Source organism: Heterodontus francisci, chromosome 20, assembly GCF_036365525.1.
Source record: "Heterodontus francisci isolate sHetFra1 chromosome 20, sHetFra1.hap1, whole genome shotgun sequence".
Lineage (NCBI taxonomy): Eukaryota > Metazoa > Chordata > Chondrichthyes > Heterodontiformes > Heterodontidae > Heterodontus > Heterodontus francisci.
In genome coordinates this window covers 11,412,275-11,434,449 of record NC_090390.1, presented here as the reverse complement: position 1 = coordinate 11,434,449, position 22,175 = coordinate 11,412,275, and the positions used below count along the sequence as shown (strand labels likewise).

General features: G+C 46.1%; 1 protein-coding gene across 4 annotated transcripts in view; it reads right to left on the bottom strand.

Moving 5' to 3' along the window:
• The window catches only part of dna2 (DNA replication helicase/nuclease 2), a 130,648-nt gene that overhangs the window by 17,305 nt on the left and 91,168 nt on the right, over positions 1-22,175 (bottom strand). For all 4 annotated transcript variants that reach the window (XR_010977040.1, XM_068052385.1, XM_068052384.1 and 1 more), the window contains 6 exons: positions 16,017-16,126; positions 15,579-15,688; positions 14,367-14,591; positions 2,729-2,922; positions 356-445; positions 89-275 (listed from right to left, as the gene is read on the bottom strand). Coding sequence is in view for 3 of the 4 variants with exons in the window: in XM_068052385.1 (XP_067908486.1) it covers positions 89-275; positions 356-445; positions 2,729-2,922; positions 14,367-14,591; positions 15,579-15,688; positions 16,017-16,126 (916 nt within the window). In the remaining variant the exon portion in view is untranslated. The remainder of the gene's footprint in view (positions 1-88; positions 276-355; positions 446-2,728; positions 2,923-14,366; positions 14,592-15,578; positions 15,689-16,016; positions 16,127-22,175) is intronic.

The window sequence follows — 22,175 nt, the reverse complement described above, 5'->3', positions numbered from 1 at the left end:
TGGCCTCTATTGGTTTAGGTGCAGAACAGCACAACCCAACAGAAAGCCTTGTGGGTTACCTTCAGTGCAGAATTTAAGATCACCTCACCTTTTCTGTGTTCAGGAAACAAACAGGCTTATTTGGCTCCAGAGCATCTTGTAACCAAGTATCTTGCAGGCTGAATTCAATGAGCTCACTCCACTTGGGCAGCTGTAATGTTGCAGTTGCTATTTGTTCTGACCCACAAACCAGCTTTCCCTCATATATCAGCTTGTTGGTGAGTGACATAATTGTGCTGTGGAGGTTGATGAAAGGGTTGTTATGGGACAGCAGAAATCACTGAAACAGATCATAAGTTTAATTTAAAGCAACTACCTGTTCATTCTGTACTGAACATTCAGTTGAACGACTGCATCAAAATTTTGCTCCAGACGCTTAAACAAACTCTCATCCATTCCCAGAGCTCTGTTGACACAAAATGCATTAAATTAGCAGTATGCAGGTGCGGTGTGTTGTTATGCACCTGTGGGCATGGCGTGTATGGATGGGCAGGTGTAGTGTGCACTGCTGGTGTGGTGTGCAGGCATGCTGATGGAATGGGCATGGTGTAATGGTGTTGGCATGATGTGCAGGTGAGATGGTCTGGGTTGGTGTGTTGGTGTTTGCGTGGTGTGTGGGTGTGATGGTGTGGGTGTGGGTGTGTACATGTTGGAGCAGGAGAGGGATCAGTTTTACAATAGGTAACATTCTAATAAACTGACATACTCTCATACTGTAACCCCATGAAAGATGGCCCTCATTTCTTGGAGAGGTTAAAATTAGAACCAGAAGCTGATGCAAGAGAGTTTTCACTGCAGTGAGGTCAAAACACTGCAAAATAGGTCACCCCACGCTATAAAATAAAGTATGATTGGTTGAAATAATCAACACATAACCAATCAGAATGTGACTGACTGAACATATTCAGTTACAGACAATGTTCCCTCTAAGCTGCACACGCCTTGCTCTGTGACAAATAATGCGTGCGTGGCCATGCAAAAAAATTTAAAGGGACCATGCACTTAAAAAAAAAGGGCCATGTGCAACAACTAAATTCTAAAGGAAATATTAGTTATAAGCAACAACTGGTATGAATGAGAAACCAGTAACTAGAAGATACCATCTGGCATGTTTGATTTTCTCACAAGCTACCATTCAAAGTGACCAAGACCTGCAAAATCACTGAAAACTTTTAAATTATTTCCTCTTCATTAGTGAAGATAGGTGCAAAGTACTTATTCAGTACCTCAGCCATGGCTTCTGCTCCACAAGATCACTTTTTTGGTCCCTAATCAGTCCCACCCATCCTTTAACTACCCTTTTACTATTTATACTTCTAAAAGACTTTAGTGTTCCTTTTTAAGACACCCATAAATCTTTTCTCATATACTCTCTTTGTCCCTCTTATTTCCATCTTCAGTTCTCTGCATTTGGCTTCTTTATCATATTATGAGCCTGACGTTTATCATAAGCATCCATTTTCTGTCTCATTTTAACCTCTATAATGTTTAGTCATCCAGGAAGCTCCAGCTTTGGATGCCTTTCCTTTCCCCTCATTGGAATGGGTCTACTCTGCACACAAACTATTTTCTCTTTGAAGGCCGCCTATTGCTCATTTACTGTTTTAACCGATAATCTTGGTTTCCAATCCACCTAGGCCAAATCTCCTTTCAACTCCCTGAAATTAGCCCTCTACCACTTAAATATCTTCACATTTGATTGTTCCTTACCCGTTTCGATAACTACTCTAAAACATAATATCATGACCACTGTTTCTCAAATGCTCTCCCACTGAAACATGCTCGACTTGTCCCACTTCGATTCCCTAGAACTAGATCCCGTACTGCTTCCTTCCTTGTTGGGTTAGAAACACATTGGTCAAGAAAGTTGGTGTACACATTTCAGGAATTTTCCCACCTCCTTGCCTTTTGCACTGTTTTTTCCCCCAATCTTTATTAGGACAATTGAAGTTCCCCATTCTCAACATACTATTTTTACATTTTTCTGAAATTTGCTGCTCCACCTTTCCACTACTTGTTGGCAGACAGTATAGTCAATTACATAATAGCACCTCTTCTACTCCTTAACCTTGACCAAGTAGAGTCTGCCTTACAGCACTCGAACATTATCCCTGAGGTACTAAATGAGTACTTTGCATCCATCTTCAGTAAAGTGCTGTAAGATTATCTTTGATCTATACTGCCATCCCCTCTCCTCATTTTCCTCCTGAATATATCGTAGCCAGGAAAGCCAAGTTTCCATTCCTGCTGTTATTTGAGCCAGGTTTGCATCACTGCCACAATATCATAATCCAATGTGGCAAATTGTGCCTGCAGCTCACCAACCTAATTTACCACACTTCCTGCATTTATGCATGTGTGCTCCAAAACCACCTTACTCTGCTTTGCATTTCTCCCTGGTCTGATCCTTTCCCTTTCTGGGCTACTCTTTATTCTAATGGTGTTTGTCTCTCCCAGTCCTCTACACACCGCATTTCTCCTCTAATGCATCATCCTGGTTCCCCTCCCCCACCAAATTAATTTAACCCTTCCCACAGCAAGGGCACTGGCCACAGCCCTGCTCAGGTGCAACTTGTCCACCTTGCACAGGTCCCTCCTTTGAGATGATGGATTGTCTACATAACCCTATTAATTACAGACTAGATGATCTTCCAATGTAGGTCAGATTGAAGTTGGTTAAAGATCATACCTGGCATCTGAGTTCTGAACGATGGGCGGCAGCTGTTGATGATCTCCCACCAGCACAAAGCGATCAGCAGCAAATAAGGGGCCCAGGCAGATCAGCTGATTGATTTGGGATGCCTCATCGACAATACAGAAGTCAAACCTCCTTTGACTGAATATTGGGTGTTTCACTCCCATACAGGTTGTTGCAACTACCAGCTGTAACACAATGACCTACCATTAAAAATCACCTCCTGTAGCTTTGCCCATGGTAAAAAAAAGACTTGCGTTGATAGTGCCTTTCACAATGTCATAATACACTTCACAGCCAATCAAGTGCTTCTGAAGTGGTCCCAGATGCAATAGTGAGCTCCTAGGTGTAAAATAAGGCTGTGGTTTTAAAAGGCTGCAACAAGAAGGATTTGGCTAAGGGACAGTAGGCAAAGAATGCATGAATAATGCATGTTTTTTTGCATCAGCAGAATGTAGACAGTGATGTACCCCAGGCAACCTGTGAAGGGACTTCTTCTGTATAAAGGCATACAACATGCACACAAGAGGAATTATATCAACATTCTCTGATGGTATCAAATTAGAGAGAATAGAGAACATTGAGGAGGGATGTCAGAGATTACAGAACACACATTAGGGGCTGGGTAAAGGGTGTGGGGAGGTGTCTGGGATTATAGGACACAAGAATATGGGCTGGGTAAAGGGTATGGGGAGGGCGTGTTGGGAAGAGATATCAGACATTACAGGACACAGATTACCACAGCAGGAAAAAGGTAGTAAATGTAGCTCAATACCAAGAAACGGGAAGGTCTATATTTTAGGAAAAAGAGCTAGGCTATTAAGGAGTGAAATGAGGAAGCATTTTTTTTCCACCCAAGGGCTAGCGAAAATGTGCAATGCACTCTTTCAAAAGGATGTGAAACTGAAATTTTCAAGATTGAGATCAACAGATTTTAGTTAGGTAACGGTATCAAGGAATCTGGATCAAAGGCAGGTAAATGGAGTTGAAGTACAGATCAGCCACGATCTAACTGAATGACAAAGCAGACTCAGAACTGAAGAGCCTTGTCCTGTTTCTATACATCTCTGTTCCAAACAAAGAGACAGCATCTAGTCTCAAGGTGTGGTCTGTCTTCCTGATCATAAACTTAGTGCTGGTGGACACCCAAAGAAGTCCACTTATGGATGTCTCCAAGCCTTGAACATCATTTGGATTTTGTTTAACTGGATCTTACACTCATCACTCTGCAGTAATGTTGACTTGAGGGCATCTCCCCACGTGTCAGACAGTGGTTGCCCAGTTCATGTCCTCGTATATCTGGAATCTGTCAGACTCTGCTCTGTCGCAGTTCCAACTGCTATTTCCCAGCTTGGAACTGTCCTGGTTCAACAACTCTCATGTTCCTCCTCCACTCTCGCCATGCTACTCAGGAACTTCATGCAGCTGCAGCCTTGTTCTGTTAGCTTACACTCAGTAATTGCCCTTGATCAGACTATGTTAGGGTCAGACACAAAACATGGAAAGGATCAACACAAGTTACCAGCATTTCCAGACAGAAGAGGAACTCTGTAGCTTTTTATACTGAACCTAGAAGGGAGAAAGCCTCAGTGTTAGACAAACAGTCCACCTACTCAGACAGGGCTTCAGGAAGTATGGTGCAAGAAGCAAGAAAGTCTGAGGGAAAGTCTGAGCCTGGTCTCATACGGCCCATGAATGAGAACACAATAGTGTTAGCATGCCTGACACAAAGTTTGGATTTTACCACTATTGCCTGAGCAGAAATCTGTTAATTTATAACATTTATAATGTCAAATACAGCATTATGGACTGAATAACTAATGGCTTTGGTGATACTAAATATTAATTAGATACCCAGAGGTACAAATCAAACATAAAACTATATATTTAGGCAAGTTTATACAGCTTTGAAACAATGGGAAAAAATCACAAGGTTGATGGGTTGTAAGTTGGACTATTGGTAACAACAGTTCTCATTCAATAAGCCCAGAAGGGGACTCAGCTAAACAGGCATTTGGCAATCTCAGGCTCTTACATCAGAGGGGAGATATTTCAATCAGAGCGGTAACATTGATTGATGGCTTGGTAATTGACCTCTCCACCAGGGAGACAGGTCCTTCTTGTCTACTCGATCTAGGCCCCTCAATTTTATTAAGTCACCCCTCAGCCTCCTCTGTTCTAAGGAAAACAACCCTAGCCTATCCAATCTTTCCTCACAGCTGCACTTTTCAAGCCCTGGCAACATTCTTGTAAATCTCCTCTGTACTCTTTCCAGAGCAATTTTGTCCTTCCTGTAATGTAGTGACCAGAACTGTATGCAGTACTCCAGCTGTGGCCTAACCAACCTTTTTTTTTTATATAAACAGTTCCAGCATTACATCCCTGCTTTTGAATTCTATACCTCGGCCAATAAAGAAAAGCATTCCATTTGCCTTCTTCACCACTCTATCGACCTGTCCTGCCATATCCAAGGTCTCTCGCTTCTTCTATCCCTTTCAATATCCTCCATTTTATTGTGTATTCCCTCGCTTTATTTGCTCTCCCCAAATGCATTACCACACTTATCTGGATTGAATTCCATTTGCCACTTTTCTACCCACTCAACCAAACCATTGATATCTTTCTAGAGTCCAAGCTATCCTCTTCACTATCAACTACATGGCCAATATTTGTATCATCAGCAAATTTCCCAATCATGCCTCCCACATTTAAGTCCAAATCATTAATAAATACCACAAACAGCAAGTGACCCAACACTGAGCCCTGTGGAACGCCACTGGAAACAGCTTTCCATTCACAAAAACATCCGTCGACTACTACCCTTTGTTTCCTGGCCATGAGCCAATTCTGGATCCAACCTGCCACATTCCCCTGCATCTCACAGGCTTTCATTTTACATGACCTTCCCTTAACAAATCCATGCTGACTATCCCTGATTAATCCGTGCCTTTCTAAGTGGCAGTTTATCCTGTCCCTCAGAATTGATTCGAACAATTTACCCACCTCCAAGGTCAGACTGACCGACCTATAATTATTTGGCCTATATCTCGCATCTTTTTTAAACAATGGTACAACGTTCGCAGACCTCCAATTGTCTGGTACCTCTCCTGTATCTAGTGAGGATTTGAAGAGGACCCTCAGCCGATCCGCTATTTCCATCCTGGCTTTCTTTAACAACCTGGGATGCAATCCAATCCGCCCTGGCGATTTATCCACTTTCACGAATGTCAGATCCTCCAGTACTTCCTCTCATTATGCTTATCGTACCTAATATTTCACACTCCTCCTCTTAACATTATGGGCCACATGCTGACCACAAAACTTTGTCCTGAATTCCCTACTGAAATTACTAGCGACTATCTTAGATTTATGGACCCTAATTATGGTTGCGCTTGACAAATGGCAAGGAACAGTAGCATAGCCTTATGTTACAGGACGAGCAATCCAGAGGCCTGAATTAATGATCCAGGAATGAGTTCAAATCCCACCACAACAACTTGGGGAAATTAAATTCAACAGGGACCTGAAGGTATATGTGCACAAATTATTGAAGGTTGCAGAGTAGGTTGAGAAAAAGGTTAATAAAGCGTACAGGATACTGGGCCTTATAAATTGGGCAACAGAGTACAAAAACAAGGATGTAATGATAAACCTGAATAGAACACTGGTTCAGCCTCAACTGGAGTATTGTGTCCAGTTCTGGGCACCACACTTTAGGAAGGACGTTAAGGCAATACAGAAGGTGCAGAAAAAAATTCTGAATGGTTCTTGGGATGAGGAACTTCAGTTACAGGGATAGATTGCAGAAGCTGGGCTATTCTCCTTGGAGAAGAGAAAATTTAAAGGAGATCTGATCGAGGTGTGCAAAATCATGAGGGGTCTGGACAGAGTAGATAGGGAGAAACTGCTCCCATTTGTAGAAGGATCCAGAACCAGAGGACACTGATTTAAGGTGATTGACAAAAGCAACCGCGATATGAGGAAAAACTTTAACACAGCAAGTGGTTAGGATCTGGAATGCACTGTCTGAGTGTTTGCTGGAGGCATATTCAATTAAGGCCTTCAGAAGAGAACTGGATAATTATCTGAAGGGAAAAAAATTGCAGGGCTATGGGGAAAAGGTGGGGGAGTGAGAGAGAGCCAACACAAACACGAGGAGCTGAATGGCCTCCTTCTATGATTCTATGTGGAAATATCTGTGTGTATTGCTCAAACTCCTTCATCTTTTTAAGGACAGCTATCAAATCATCATTCAGTCCTAGCTTTCCTAGAGAAGAGCCCCAGCCTGGGTTCTTGTCCAGAACAAGGAGTGGTAAAAAAATTAACAGCTCTCACTTTGAAAACTTTTCCATTCATGTGTGTCCATAATGTTTGTTAAGTTAGACCAGTTTATTCAATAAAGCCTCATCACACATCAGTGTGTTTTGGCCCAGCTTTCATTGAGATATGGCACATGGCATCATGTGAAAGACTGCACTATCGCGAAAGACTGGAAGTGCCAGGGAGTGGGAGATGGTGTGACTGCAGAAGCCTGGAACGGCGACCGCAGGAGCCCAGATGAGAACAGATGAATGTATGGCTGGAGAAATGATGCAGGAGGGAGGGCTTCAGATTCCTGGGACATTGGGACCGGTTCTGGGGCAGGTGGGGGCTGTTGAGGCCGGTGGCATTGCACCTTAACGGACCAAGGAACAATGTCCTTGCGGGGCTGTTTGCTACTGCTGTTGGGGAGGGTTAAAATTAACTTGGCAGGGGGATGAGAACCAGGATGGCGCATTAGAAAGGAAAAACAAGTTGCAAAAAGGACTGGGTGAGACAGATAGCACTAGAGTAGGAAATACTAAGGTAGAAGGTGGGGTCAGAACAAGAGGGAATATAATAATGACTAAATTAATTTGAGTGCATGTTTGTGAATGCACAGGAGTGAGGTAAATGAGGTTGGTGAGCTGAAGGTGCAATGGCCACATGGGAATATGATGTGCCAATAAAGGAGACCTGCCTTACAAAAAGGGTAGAACTGGGTACTAAATATCACTGGATACAAGGTGCTCAGCAAGGATAAAGAAGGAAAGAAAGGATGAGGGATGGCAATATTAATTAAGGACAATGTTACAGTGCTGGAGAGAGGGAGGATGTCCTAGTGGGGTCAAGGACAGAATCTATTTGGTTAGAGCTAAGAAACAATAAGGGTACCATTACACTACTGGGTGTATTCTATAGGCCAACTAGTGGGAAAGATATTGAGGAGCAAGAACTATACAGTAGTGTTAATGGGGGACTTCAATTGTAAATGTAAACTGGTATAGTAATAGTGCCAAGGGCAGGGAAAGGGAAGAGTTTCCAGAGTGTCAGTTTAGTCTTGGTGGTGGGAAATCTTTTTGAAACAATTTGTGGCAAAATTAACAGTCACTTGGACACATGCATTAATTAAGGAAAGTCAGCACGGATCCGTTAAGGGCAAATCCTGTTTAACTTATTTGATTGAGTTTACCGATGAAGTAACAGAGGTTTGATGAGGATAATGCTGTTGATGTGGACTTCCAAATAGTGTCTGATAAAGTGCCAGATAACAGGTTTGTCAGCAAAGTCAAAGCCCATGGAATAAAAGGGACAGCAGCAACATGGATACAAAATTGGCTGAGTGATGGGAAACAGAATATAGTGGTGAATGGTTGTTTTTCAGACTGGAAGTATGTATATAGTGGGGTTCCCTTTTGGTCCGTACTGGGAGCACTGCTTTTCTTGATCTATATTAATGACCTAGACTGGGCGTACAGGCACAATTTCAAAATCTGCAGATGACAAAACTTGGAAGTATTGCGAACTGTGAAGATAATGATAAACTTGAGGAGGATATAAAACACGCTGCAGGAATGGACAGACATGTAGAAGAAGAAATTTACTGTAAAGAAGTGTTAAGTGATACATTTCGTAGGAAGAACAAGGAGAGGCAATGTAAAATAAAGGATATAATTCTAAAGGGGTCCAGGAGCAGAGGGACCTGAGGGCATATGTGCACAAATCATTGCAGGCGGCAGGGAAGTTTGAGAAAGTGTTTCACAAGGCATGTGCGATCCTGGGCTTTATAAATAGAAGCTTAGAGTGCAAAAGCAAGGAGGTTATGATAAACCTTTATAAAACACTGGTTTGGCCTCAACTGGAGTATTGTGTTCAGTTCTAGGCTCCTGGCTTTCGGAATAATGTGAACGCTTGAAAGAGGGTACAGAAAAGATTTATAAGAATGGTTCCAGGGATGAGGGACTTCAGTTATGTGTATAGATTGGAGAAGCAGGAGTTGTTCCCCTTAGAAAAGAAGATTGAGAGGAGATGTGACAGAAGTGTCAAAATCATGAGGGGTCTTGACCAAATAGATAGGTAGGAACTGGAAGACTTGAAAACCAGAGGTCACCTATTTCAGGTAAATGGCAAAAGAGCCAACAGCAATATAAGCAGAAACATATTTATGCAGCGAGTGATTAGGATCTGGTGGAGGCAGATTTATTTGTGGCTTTCAAAAGGAAATTAGATAAGCACGTGAAAAGAAAAAATGTTTTTCTATTTGTTCATGGGATGTGGATGACGCTGGCTAGGACAGCATTTCTTGCCCATCCCTAATTGCCTTCAAGGTGGTGGTGGTGAGCCGCCTTCCTGAACCGCCACAGTCCTTATGGGGTAGATACACCCACAGTGCTGTTAGGAAGGGAGTTCCAGGATTTTGACCCAGCGACAGTGAAGTCAATAACCAAGGGGCATAGATTTAAGGTAAGGGGCAGGAGGTTTAAACAGGATTTGAGGAAAAGGTTTTTCACCCACAGGGTGGTTGGAATCTGCCAACACACACCCAGAGGGTGGTAGAGGCAGGAACACTCAACATTCAAGAAGTATTTAGATTAGCACTTGAAACGCCGTAGCATACAAGGCTACAGGCCAAGTGCTGGAAAATGGGATTAGAATAGATAGGTGCTTGATGGCTGGCACAGACACAATGGGCCGAAGAGCCTGTTTCTGTGCTGTATAACTCTATGAAGGAAGGACGATATAGTTCCAAGTCAGGATGGTGTGTGGTTTGGAGGGGAACTTGCAGGTGGTGGCGTTCCCATGCATCTGCTGCCATTGGCATTCTTGGTGGTAGAGGTCGCGGGTTTGGAAGGTGCAGTCTAAGCAGCCTTGATACATTGCTGCAGTGCATCTTGTAGATGGCACATAATACTGCCACTGTGCGTCGGTGGTGGAGGGAGTGAATGTTGAAGGTGGTAGATGGGGTGCCAATCAAGTGGGCTGCTTTGTCCTGGTTGGTATCAAGCTTCTTGAGTGCTGTTGGAGCTGCACCCATCCAGGCAAGTGGAGAGTATTACATCACACTCCTGACTTGTGCCTCGTTGATGGTGGGCGGGCTTTGGGGAGTCAGGAGGTGAGTTACACGCCGCAGGATTCCTAGCCTCTGACCTGCTCATGTCGCCATGGTATTTATATGGCTACTCCAGTTCAGCTTCTGGTCAATGGTAACCCCCAGGATGTTGATAGTGGAGGATTCAGCGATCATAATGTCGTTGAATGTCAAGGGGAGATGGTTAGTTTAGTTTAGTTTAGTTTAGAGATACAGCACTGAAACAGGCCCTTCGGCCCACCGAGTCTGTGCCGACCACCAATCACCCATTTATACTAATCCTACACTAATTCCATATCCCTACCACATCGCCACCTGTCCCTATATTTCCCCATCACCTACCTATACTAGGGTCAATTGCTAATGGCCAATTTACCTATCAACCTGCAAGTCTTTGGCATGTGGGAGGAAACCGGAGCACCCGGAGAAAACCCACGCAGACACAGGGAGAACTTGCAAACTCCACACAGGCAGTACCCAGAATTGAACCCGGGTCGCTGGAGCTGTGAGGCTGCGGTGCTAACCACTGCGCCGCCCTCTTAGATTCTCTCTTGTTGGAGATGGTCATTGCCTGGCACTTATCAGCCCAAGCCTGGATATTGTCCAGGTCTTGCTGCATTTCTACATGGACTGCTTCAGTATCTGAGGTGTCGCGAATGGTGCTGAACATTGTGCAATCATCAGCGGACATCCCCACTTCTGACCTTATGATTGAAGGAAGGTCATTGATGAAGCAGCTGAAGATGGTTGGGCCTAGGACACTACCCTGAGGAACTCCTGCAGTGATGTCCTGGAGCTGATCAACCTCTAACAACCACAACAATCTTCCTTTGTGCTAGGTATGAGTCCAACCAGCAGAGAGTTTCCCCCCCCCCCCCCACCCCCGATTCCCATTGATTCCAGTTTTGCAAAGGCTCCTTGATGCTATATTCGGTCAAATGTTGCCTTGATGTCAGGGACAGTCACTCTCACCTCAACTCTGGAGTTCAGCTCTTTTGCCCATATTTGAACCAAGGCTGTAATGAGGTCAGGAGATGAGTGGCCCTGGCGGAACCCAAACTGAGCGTCGCTGAGCAGGTTATTGTCAAGCAAGTGCCACTTGATAACACTGTCGACAACACCTTCCATCACTTTACTGATGATCGGGAGTAAACTATGGGGCAGTAATTGGCCGGGTTGGAATTGTCCTGCTTTTTGCGTACAGGAGTGTCTTAAAGGAGGAAAGTGAGGTGGAGAGGCAGAGCGGTACAGGAGGAGTATTCCAGAGCTTAGGGACTAGGCTGGAGGAGATGACGGAGATAAGGAGAGGCAAAGACATGGCGGGATTTGAAAACACGGATGAGAATTTTAAATTCAAGATGTTGCTCAACTGGGAGCCAATGTAGGTTGGCGAGCAGAGAGGCGTTAGAGGAACAGGATTTGGTGCAAGACACAAGCAGAGTTTCGGATGACCTCAAGTTTACGGAGAGCAGAATGTGGGAGACCAGCTAGGAATGTGTTGGAATCGTCAAGTCTAGGGGTAACAAAGGCATGAACGAGCGTTTCAGCAGATGATGAGCGTAGGCGGGCGAAGTCAGGCGATGTTATGGAGATGGAAATTGGCAGTCTTGAAACGGCATGATTTTGAGGTCAGAAGCTCATCTTGGGCTCAAATATGACACCAAGGTTGCGAACAGACTGGCTTAATCTCAGACTGTTGCCAGGGAGAGGGATGGAGTCGGTAGCTAGGGAATGGAGTTTCAGTCTGCCCAATATTTAATTGGAGGAAATTTCTGCTCATCTAGTACTGAATGCTGGATAAGGAGTCTGATAATTTAGCAACAGTGGAGTCGTCGAGAGAAGTGGTACTGTGGTAGAGCTAGGTGTTGTCAGCATACATGTGAAAACTAATGCTGCGTTTTTGGATGATGTCACCAAGGGGTAGCATGTAGATGAGCAATAGGAGGGAGCCAAGGATAGATCCTTGGGGGATACCAGGGGACAAGATGAGCTCAGAGAGGACATGAAGGGAGACAGGAGAGAAACTAGAGAAAGATGCAAGTTCAGGGTTGGGGCAGGGGTGAGCCCTGTACAAAGTTTAGCCCACTGGGCTAGCGGAAGAGAGGGACGTGGCAGAGGCAGCTCATCAGATGGTCTCAATCTTAGCGACAAATAAGTCCATGAGCTCCTCGCACTTATTATTGGAGGTGAGGGTGGAGGGGACAGGGGAGAGGAGTTTAAAAAGACACAGTTTGCAGTACAGAATTGAAGCCAGAGGCTGTCTTTGCATTCCAAGATGATCCTGGAATAAGCAGACAAAAGCAGGACCCGATAGGGTTTTAAGTGGTCCAGCCAGATCTGGCACGGATGGCTAAACCAGTTGTCCACCATATCTTTTCAAGTCTCAGTCCCTTGGAATATGTTAATTTGGCCACTTATGTTTAATAAAATGCTCGGAAGAATTTGTGAGGGCAATATACCGTGGAGTTTAATATGGCAATATACTATAGTAACAGAATGATTAGGAGAGAGAGAGTAGGGCTAAGTGAACACGTGTTGGGTTCATCTTATTTTAATGTCACTTGTATGTAACGTTGATATACGATGCTTTATTTGTGGTCTGCACAGAATGTAGAGATCAAAGGCAAAATTAATGCAAGATATATTCTGTGTGCAGCATTTTTACTGGAATTCATGAAATATGATGTACCAGCACACTCATACTGTAATAGTGAATTATGATGACTCAATGAAGACCTGATCTTGCAACTGCATGTGTGTTTAAAGCAAGTTCAGGATTTTGACCCAGCGACAAGAAGAACGGTGATATAGTTTCCAGGTCAGGATGGTGTGCGACTTGGAGCAGAACTTATAGGTGGTGGTGTTCCCATGTGTCTGCTCTCCTTGCTCTTCCAGGTGGTAGAGGTTGTGGATTTGGAAGGTGCTGTGGAAGGAGCCTTAGCAAGTTACTGCAGTGCATCTTATAGATGGTACACTGCAGCCACAGTGCATCAGTGGTGGAGGGCATGAATGTTTAAGGTGGTAAATGGGGTGCTGATCAAGCGGGCTGCTTTGCCCTGAACGGTGTAGAGCTTCATGAGTTTTGTACAGCTGCACTCATCCAGGCAAGTGGAGAGTACTCCATCACACTTATGGAATTGTGTCTTGTATATGATGGGAAGGCTTTGGGGAAGTCAAGAGGTGAATTCCCAGCCTCTGACCAGCTCTTGTAGCCACAGTATTTATGTGGTTGGTCTAATTAAATTTCTGGTCAATGGTAACCCCCAGGACATCGATGGTGGGGAAATCAAAGATGGGTAATACCATTGTACATCGAGAGGATGTGGTTAGGTTCGCTCCTGTTGGAGATGGTCATTTCCTGGCATTTGTGTGGCGCGAATGTTACTTGCCACTTATTAGCCAAGCCTGATTGTTGTCCAGGTCTTCGTTGCATGTGGGTATGGACTGCCTTAGTATTCGAAAAGTTGCAAATCGCACTGAACTGAAATGGTACTGCAAACATCCTCATTTCTGATCATATTATGGAGGGAAAGTCATTGATCAAGTAGCTGAAGATGGTTGGGACTAGGACACGACCCAGAGGAACTCCTACAGCAATGTCCTGGGGTTTAGATGATGGTTGGTCTGCAACAACCACAACCATTTTCCTTTGTGCTATTTGACTCCAACCAGTGGAGAGTTTTCCCCGATCCCCATTGACTTCAATTTTACAAGGACTCCTTCATGCTTTCCTATGATCCTATGCCACATTCACTCAAATGCTGCCTTGACGTCTTACTTGCACCTCAACTGACAAACAGTTAAGGAGGGGGAAAACTGATAAAAAGTGAGCTAGGCTGCCCACTCCTAACCCATATCCTGTGCCCTCTACTGGAGTGTGCACATACTTTTAAAATTTCTTTTTTTATTCGTTTATGGGATGTGGGTGTCACTAGCTAGGCCAGCATTTATTGCCCATTCCTAATTGCCCTCGAGAAGGTGGTGGTGAGCTGCCTTCTTGAACCGCTGCAGTCCTGAGGGTGCAGGTGCACCCACAGTGCTGTTAGGATGCCTTGCCTGTTGGATCAGGATCAGGCTACTTGGTGATGCATTTCACAGTGAAATAGCCACAGGCTAGGTTCAGATTTTAAAAAACTGGCTACCTGTGAGAAGTAGAAGAGGGCATCCAGCAGCTCTGGACCTATTATTGTTACACGCAGCAGTGTCAGACTGAACCAAGGCCTTAGCCAACATTATTACACTTACTTCACTCTCGTACAGCCTTTCCAGCTCAGTCAGAGTTTGGATGGATTTCCTTCTGCAAATATCCTCATCGGTGAATTTCCGAATGTAGGGATGGACCTTCTGATGACACCCCAAACGCAGGAAGCCCACCTTGAATCGAGCCAGTTTCAGCAAAATGTTATCAACAGCTGAGTGTGTATAACTGGTCAGAAGGACACTGAAACTACAGGCATGAAGGATTCTCACCTCAAAGAACAGAAAAATAGCCACTAAATATATCTCAAAATTAACGAATTAAGTTTTTCACATGAACAGTAAAATTTTGCTGTATTACAAATAATAAAACCGATCAATTTGATTCACTCCATGTGATATCAAGTAACGACTGAAGGCACTGGATACTGCAAAGGCTATGGACCCATAGATCACTGAAGGCAGCAGCACAGGTAGATAAGGTGGTTAGGAAGGCATATGGGATACTTGCCTTTATTAGCCGAGGCACAGAATATAAGAGCAGGGAGGTTATGATGGAGCTGTATAAAACGCTAGTTAGGCCACAGCTGGAGTACTGTGTACAGTTCTGGTTGCCACACTATAGGGAAGATGTAATTGCACTGGAGAGGGTGCAGAGGAGATTCACCAGGATGTTGCATGATTGAGGTATACAATATTATGAGGAGCATTGATAGGTTAGATAGGAAGAACCTTTTTCCCGTAGCAGAGGGGTCAATAACCAGGGGGCATAGATTTAAGGTAAGGGACAGGTGGATTAGAGGGGATTTGAGGAGAAATTTTTTCACCCAGAGGGTGGTTGGAATCTGGAATACACTGCCTGAAGTGATGGTAGAGGCAGGAACCCTCACAACATTTAAGAAGTGTTTAGATGAGCACGTGAAATGCCATAATATACAAGGCTACAGGCCAAGTGCTGGAAAACGGGACTAGAATAGTTAGGTGCTTGATGGCCGGCACAGACACGAAGGGCCAAAGGGCCTGTTTCTGTGCTGTATGACTCTATGATACACTAAAGATCCAAGCACTACCAGCAGTCTGTGGTCAAACAGCTGGAAAAGCTACCAGGGCTCCCCAACCTTTGCCAGAACAGGAGCTGACACCAATCACTGAGCCCTGCTGCAGACAGCTAAACCTTGCTCCCTGCTATAGGTCGAGAATATTGTCCACTCTCATATGATTGTTACGTCCTGTGCGACAATCCTGAGTAGTTTGCCTTACCAGAGTACAGATGGTGGTAGTTTTGCCTGTTCCAGGCATGCCCACAATCAGTGTGTAGTCCTTAGAAAGCAGCACCCGCTTCATTGCTTGTTTCTGAGGTTTGTTCAGGCCTTGAATGGAAAACAACAAGGTTAGAGCCTCAGCGGCCAATTAAGAACCAGCTTCTAAAAAATGCAACTCTTGCAAAGCAGTGTTAACTGCGGAGGGAAGCACAGGTGAGCTTGGGTGGGCTGGGGGAGTGGGAAGGAGAGGAGAGATGGAGCGTGGAGGGGGAGTGAGGCGTTGCGAAGAGGGGGAGAGGGATGCACATTCCCTAATCGGAGGGGGTGTAAGGGAGGAGCTGCAGTCTATATTCTAGTCAATTAAGTCTGATTCATTAATATAAACTTCACAAAGACACCAGCAGAGATTTTCGCAAATATAAAATGTACAGCTAACCTCGCAGAATATTAGCCACTGTTTCCTTTGCTTCCCGTGGGAGTACGGTGCTCAGGTAGGAAATGAACTGAGGAGGCCTGAGTCCTATGATCAGCTCTCTTAGCCTATTACTAAGGAAATAAAGAATATCTCATTATTTTGGTACCATATTAATCTGAACAGATGAATAAAAAATATGCATCAGGGAAGGGAGTTCTATTTCGAGATGGCATTCACAGGGCATCACTCAGCATGTTATTGGGCACTTACTAGTAGCTTAACTCTGCATCTAACTTGTTCTGTACCTGCCTCAGGAGTGTATAGAGGGAGATTTTCTCTATGTTGTGAGTGCTGTACCCACCGTGGTAGTTTTGGAAGGGATAATGTAAGGGGATCTGTACTTTATTAAACCCATGCTGTACCTGCCCTGGGTGCTTTTGATGGAACAATGCAGATCATAGAATCACACTATGATACAGCACAGAAAGAGTCTCTCTCAGAAAGAGGCAAACTGGTACATTTACCACCCTCTGGGTGATAAAATGCTTCCTCAAATCCCCCCTCAACCTCCTGCCCCTTACCTTAAATCTATGTCTCCTGGTTCTTGACCCATCCGCTAAGGGAAAAAGTTTCTTCCTATCTAATCTATCAATGCCCCTCATAATCTTGTACACCTCAATCATGTCTCCCCTCAGCCTTCTCTGCTCTAAGGAAAACAACCCTAGCCTTTTCAGTCTCTCTTCATAGCTGAAATGCTCCAGCCCAGGCAACATCCTGGTGAATCTCCTCTGCATCCTCTCCAGTGCAATCACATCCTTCCTATAGTGTGGTGACCAGAACTGTACACAGTAATCCAGCTGTGGCCTAACTAGCGTTTTATATAGCTCCATCATAACCTCCCTGCTCTTAGATTCTATGCCTCGGCTAATAAAGGCAAGTATCCCATATGCCTTCCTAACCACCTTATCTACCTGTGCTGCTGCCTTCAGTGATCTATGGACAAGTACACCAAGATCCTTCTGACTTTCTGTACTTCCTAGGGTCCTACCATCCATTGTATATTCCCTTGCCTTGTTAGTCCTCCAAAAATGCATTACCTCACACTTCTCAGGATTAAATTCCATTTGCCACTGCTCCGCCCATCTTACCAGCCCATCTATATCTCCCTGTAATCTAATATAGACGTCACTAGCTTGACCAACATATATTGTGAATCACCAGTTGCCCGTTGAGAAGGTGACGCTTGGTCGCTTTCTTGACCCGTTGCCGCAGGTGTGGTGAAGTTGCTCCCACAATGCTGTTAGTACTTGTCGAGATGGCGGCGTCCAGGGCGGTGGACGCGCAAGGCTGGGAGAGGAATTCACCGCAGAGAGAAGGTGAATGGCTGGCAATCCGGGAAAGAAATGCTGATGAAGACCCTGCCAGTGGTTGCCAAGCTTGGCCAACTGGACAGGAAGGCCACATGGTTGTGTTCGGGGAGCCCGTCCACAGCGGCGCTCAGGAGGAAAAGTGGCCACATGGACACGACAGCGGCTCCCGCTCACTCAGCGACTCCGCGCTGTTTCCACACAAACTTTCCCCATAACTCCAGCTCAGCTCCCGGATCCCAATCCCAGTAGCAGTACATCATTGTAAAAGTGACAATGGTGGGAGCTGATGAAATGTTTTATTACCTGCACCCCCTCCGCCACCCCCCCCCACCCCGCACCACCTTCCCACCGCACCCCTCCTCCTCGCACCCCCTTCCCCCCAACAGCAACCACCTACCCCTGTGTAGGGGCCCTAACAACCCCACTGCCTTGCGGGCGTCTCGGGAGAGACCAAGGCTAAGGGACTAAAATCCGAACAGAAAATCCAGAGCGGAACCCCGAAGGCGGTCATGTGTCACCTTTGGCATGTTTCTTCCTGCAGCCATACCGGTGCCAAACGTCATGCTCTGCACTCCTTTGTACCCCACCAGGAAGGCAGAGAGGGGGGGTTTTGATGCTTGGGCAACTCAACCCCCATATATTCGACCAGGCATGCGCCATGGAGATGTCACTCCATAGTCACCTCACAGCGACCAAATCAACACGGAAGGCAGCAGTTACTGGTTATAAGTCCAGCTCAATTGGCCTAGAGATTGGGCGCCACGGGTTGCCTTTGTCGGTGGGAGAGGTCATCGCATCTCACTGGACAGCTACCGCCCGCCTCAAACCGGGCAGCCCCCGGTCAGTAAGGTTCTGTCCCGCCACAGTCCACCTGCTTCAATGGGTGCTTGGAGCTCAGGGTCATTGCCCGACAAGTGGACTGTAACACCGCACCAAACAGCACGACCAACAAAGGAAAGAAGGTACCAGCCCTTCGTTTTGCAAGCTGGAACGTCAGAACTATGTGTACTGGCCTGTCGGAAGACCTTACACAAATCAACGATTCTCGGAAGACCGCCATCATTAACAACGAGCTCAGTACTCAATGTAGACATTGCAACACTTCAGGAGACACGCCTCCCTGCGAGCGGATCTCTAAGAGAGCAAGACTACACCTTCTTCTGGCAGGGCAGGGATCCTGAAGAACCAAGACAGCATGGAGTGGGCTTCGCCATCAGAAACTCTTCGCTCAGCATGATAGAGCCACCCTCAAATGGCTCGGAATGCATACTGTCCATCCGACTGTTCACCGCCTTTGGTCTAGTACACCGACTCAGCATCTATGCTCCAACACTCTGCTCCCCACCTGAAGCTGAAGACCAGTTCTACGAGGAACTCCAGGGCGGCACAGTGGCGCAGTGGTTAGCACCGCAGCCTCACAGCTCCAGGGACCCGGGTTCGATTCCGGGTACTGCCTGTGTGGAGTTTGCAAGTTCTCCCTCTGTCTGCGTGGGTTTTCTCCGGGTGCTCCGGTTTCCTCCCACAAGCCAAAAGACTTGCAGGTTGATAGGTAAATTGGCCATTATAAATGGTCACTAGTATAGGTAGGTGGTAGGGAAATATAGGGACAGGTGGGGATGTTTGGTAGGAATATGGGATTAGTGTAGGATTAGTATAAATGGGTGGTTGATGTTCGGCACAGACTCGGTGGGCCGAAGGGCCTGTTTCAGTGCTGTATCTCTAATCTAATCTAATCTTAGTAGCATCCCCAACACTGAACACCTATTCCTGCTGGGGGACTTGAATGCCACGGTTGAGGCTGACCATGACTCATGGCCCTCCTGCCTTAGGCGCTATGGCATTGGTAGGATGAATGAGAATGGACAGAGACTGCTTGAGTTGTGTACCTATCATAACCTCTGCATCACCAACTCATTCTTTCATACTAAACCCTGTCACCAGATTTCTTGGAGGCACCCAAGATCACGTCGTTGGCACCAGCTGGACCTTATCGTCACAAGGCGAGCCTCTGTAAACATCGTTCAAATCACACGCAGCTTCCACAGTGCGGATTGCGACACCGACCACTCCCTGGTGTGCAGCAAGGTTAGACTCAAACCAAAGAAGCTGCATCACTCCAAGCAGAAGGGCCGCCCGCACGTCAACACTAGCAGAATTTCTCATCCACAGTTGTTACGCAAGTTTCTAAATTCACTTGAAAAAGCCCTTCAAAACACTCCCACAGGGGATGCAGAGACCAAGTGGGCCCACTTCAGAGACGCCATCTATGACTCAGCAATGACCATCTATGGCAAACGTGTGAAGCGGAATGCAGACTGGTTTCAATCTCACATTGAAGAGCTGGAACCTGTCATAGCTGCTAAGCGCATTGCACTGCTGAACTACAAGAAAGCCCCCAGCGAGTTAACATCCATAGCACGTAAAGCAGCCAGAAGCGCTGCACAAAGAACAGCCAGGCGCTGCGCAAATGACTACTGGCAACACCTATGCAGTCATATACAGCTGGCCTCTGACACCGGAAATATCAGAGGAATGTATGATGGCATTAAGAGAGCTTTTGGGCCAACCATCAAGAAGATTGCCCCCCTCAAATCTAAATCAGGGGACACGATCACTGACCAACGCAAGCAAATGGACCCCTGGGTGGAACACTACCTAGAACTGTACTCCAGGGAAAATGTTGTCACTGAGACCGCCCTCAATGCAGCCCAGTCTCTGCCAGTCATGGATGAGCTGGACGTACAGCCACCAAAATCGGAACTCAGTGATGCCATTGATTCTCCAGCCAGTGGAAAAGCCCCTGGGAAGGACGGCATTACCCCTGAAATCATCAAGAGTGCCAAGCCTGCTATACTTTCAGCACTATATGAACTGCTTTGCCTGTGCTGGGACGAGGGAGCAGTACCACAGGACATGCGCGATGCCAATATCATCACCCTCTATAAGAACAAGGGTGACCGCGGTGACTGCAACAACTACCGTGGAATCTCCCTGCTCAGCATAGTGGGGAAAAGTCTTTGCTCGAGTCGCTTTAAACAGGCTCCAGAAACTGGTTGAGCGTGTCTACCCTGGGGCTCAGTGTGGCTTTCGAGCAGAGAGATCCACCATTGACATGCTGTTCTCCCTTCGCCAGCTACAGGAGAAATGCCGTGAACAACAGATGCCCCTCTACGTTGCTTTCATTGATCTCACCAAAGCCTTTGACCTCGTCAGCAGACGTGATCTCTTCAGACTACTAGAAAAGATCGGATGCCCACCAAAGCTACTAAGTATCACCTCATTCCATGACAATATGAAAGGCACAATTCAGCACAGCGGCGCCTCATCAGACCCCTTTCCTATCCTGAGTGGCGTGAAACAGGGCTGTGTTCTCGCACCTACACTGTTTGGGATCTTCTTCTCCCTGCTGCTCTCACATCCGTTCAAGTCTTCAGAAGAAGGAATTTTCCTCCACACAAGATCAGGTGGCAGGTTGTTCAACCTTGCCTGTCTAAGAGCGAAGACCAAAGTACGGAACGTCCTCATCAGGGAACTCCTCTTTGCTGATGATGCTGCATTAACATCTCACACTGAAGAGTGTCTGCAGAGACTCATCGACAGGATTGCGGCTGCCTGCACCGAATTTGGCCTAACCATCAGCCTCAAGAAAACGATCATGGGACAGAACGTCAGAAATGCCCCATCCATAAATATCGGCGACCACACTCTGGAAGTGGTTCAAGAGTTCACCTACCTAGGCTCAACTATCACCAGTAACCTGTCTCTCGATGCAGAATTCAACAAGCGCATGGGAAAGGCTTCCTCTGCTATGTCCAGACTGGCCAAGAGAGTGTGGGAAAATGGCGCACTGACACAGAATACAAAAGTCCAAGTGTATCAAGCCTGTGTCCTCAGTACCTTGCTCTACGGCAGCGAGGCCTGGACAACGTACGTCAGCCAAGAGCGACGTCTCAATTCATTCCATCTTTGCTGCCTCCGGAGAATCCTTGGCATCAGGTGGCAGGACCATATCTCCAACATAGAAGTCCACGAGGTGGCCAAGATCCCCAGCATATACATCCTACTTAGCCAGCGGCGCTTGAGATGGCTTGGCCATGTGAGCCAAATGGAAGATGGCAGGATTTCCAAGGACACATTGTACAGCAAGCTCGTCACTGGTATCAGACCCATCGGCCGTCCTTGTCTCCGCTTTAAAGACGTCTGCAAACGCGACACGAAGTCCTGTGACATTGATCACAAGTCGTGGGAGTCAGTTGCCAGCGATCGCCAGAGCTGGCGGGCAACCATAAAGGCAGGGCTAAAGCGTGGCGAATCGAAGAGACTTAGCAGTCAGCAGGAAAAAAGACAGAAGCGAAAGGAGAGAGCCAACTGTGAAACAGCCCCGACAACCAATTTTATCTGCAGCACCTGTGGAAGAGTCTGTCACTCTAGAATTGGCCTTTATAGCCACTCCTGGCGTTGCTTCACAAACCACTGACCACCTCCAGGCGCTTACCCATTGTCTCTCGAGACAAGGAAGCCAAAGAAGAAGAGAAGAATCTAAGGATTTCCTCATTATTTACACCACCAATTTTCGTGTCATCTGCGAACTTACTGATCAGACCTCCTATATTCACGTCTAAATCATTGATGTACACTACAAACAGCAAGGGTCCCAGCACTGATCCCTGTGGTACACCACTGGTCACAGGCTTTCAATCGCAAAAACAACCCTCAACCATTACCCTCTGCTTCCTGCCACTAAGCCAATTTTGGATCCAATTTGCCAAATTGCCCTGGATCCCATGGGCTCTTGCCTTCTTAACCAATC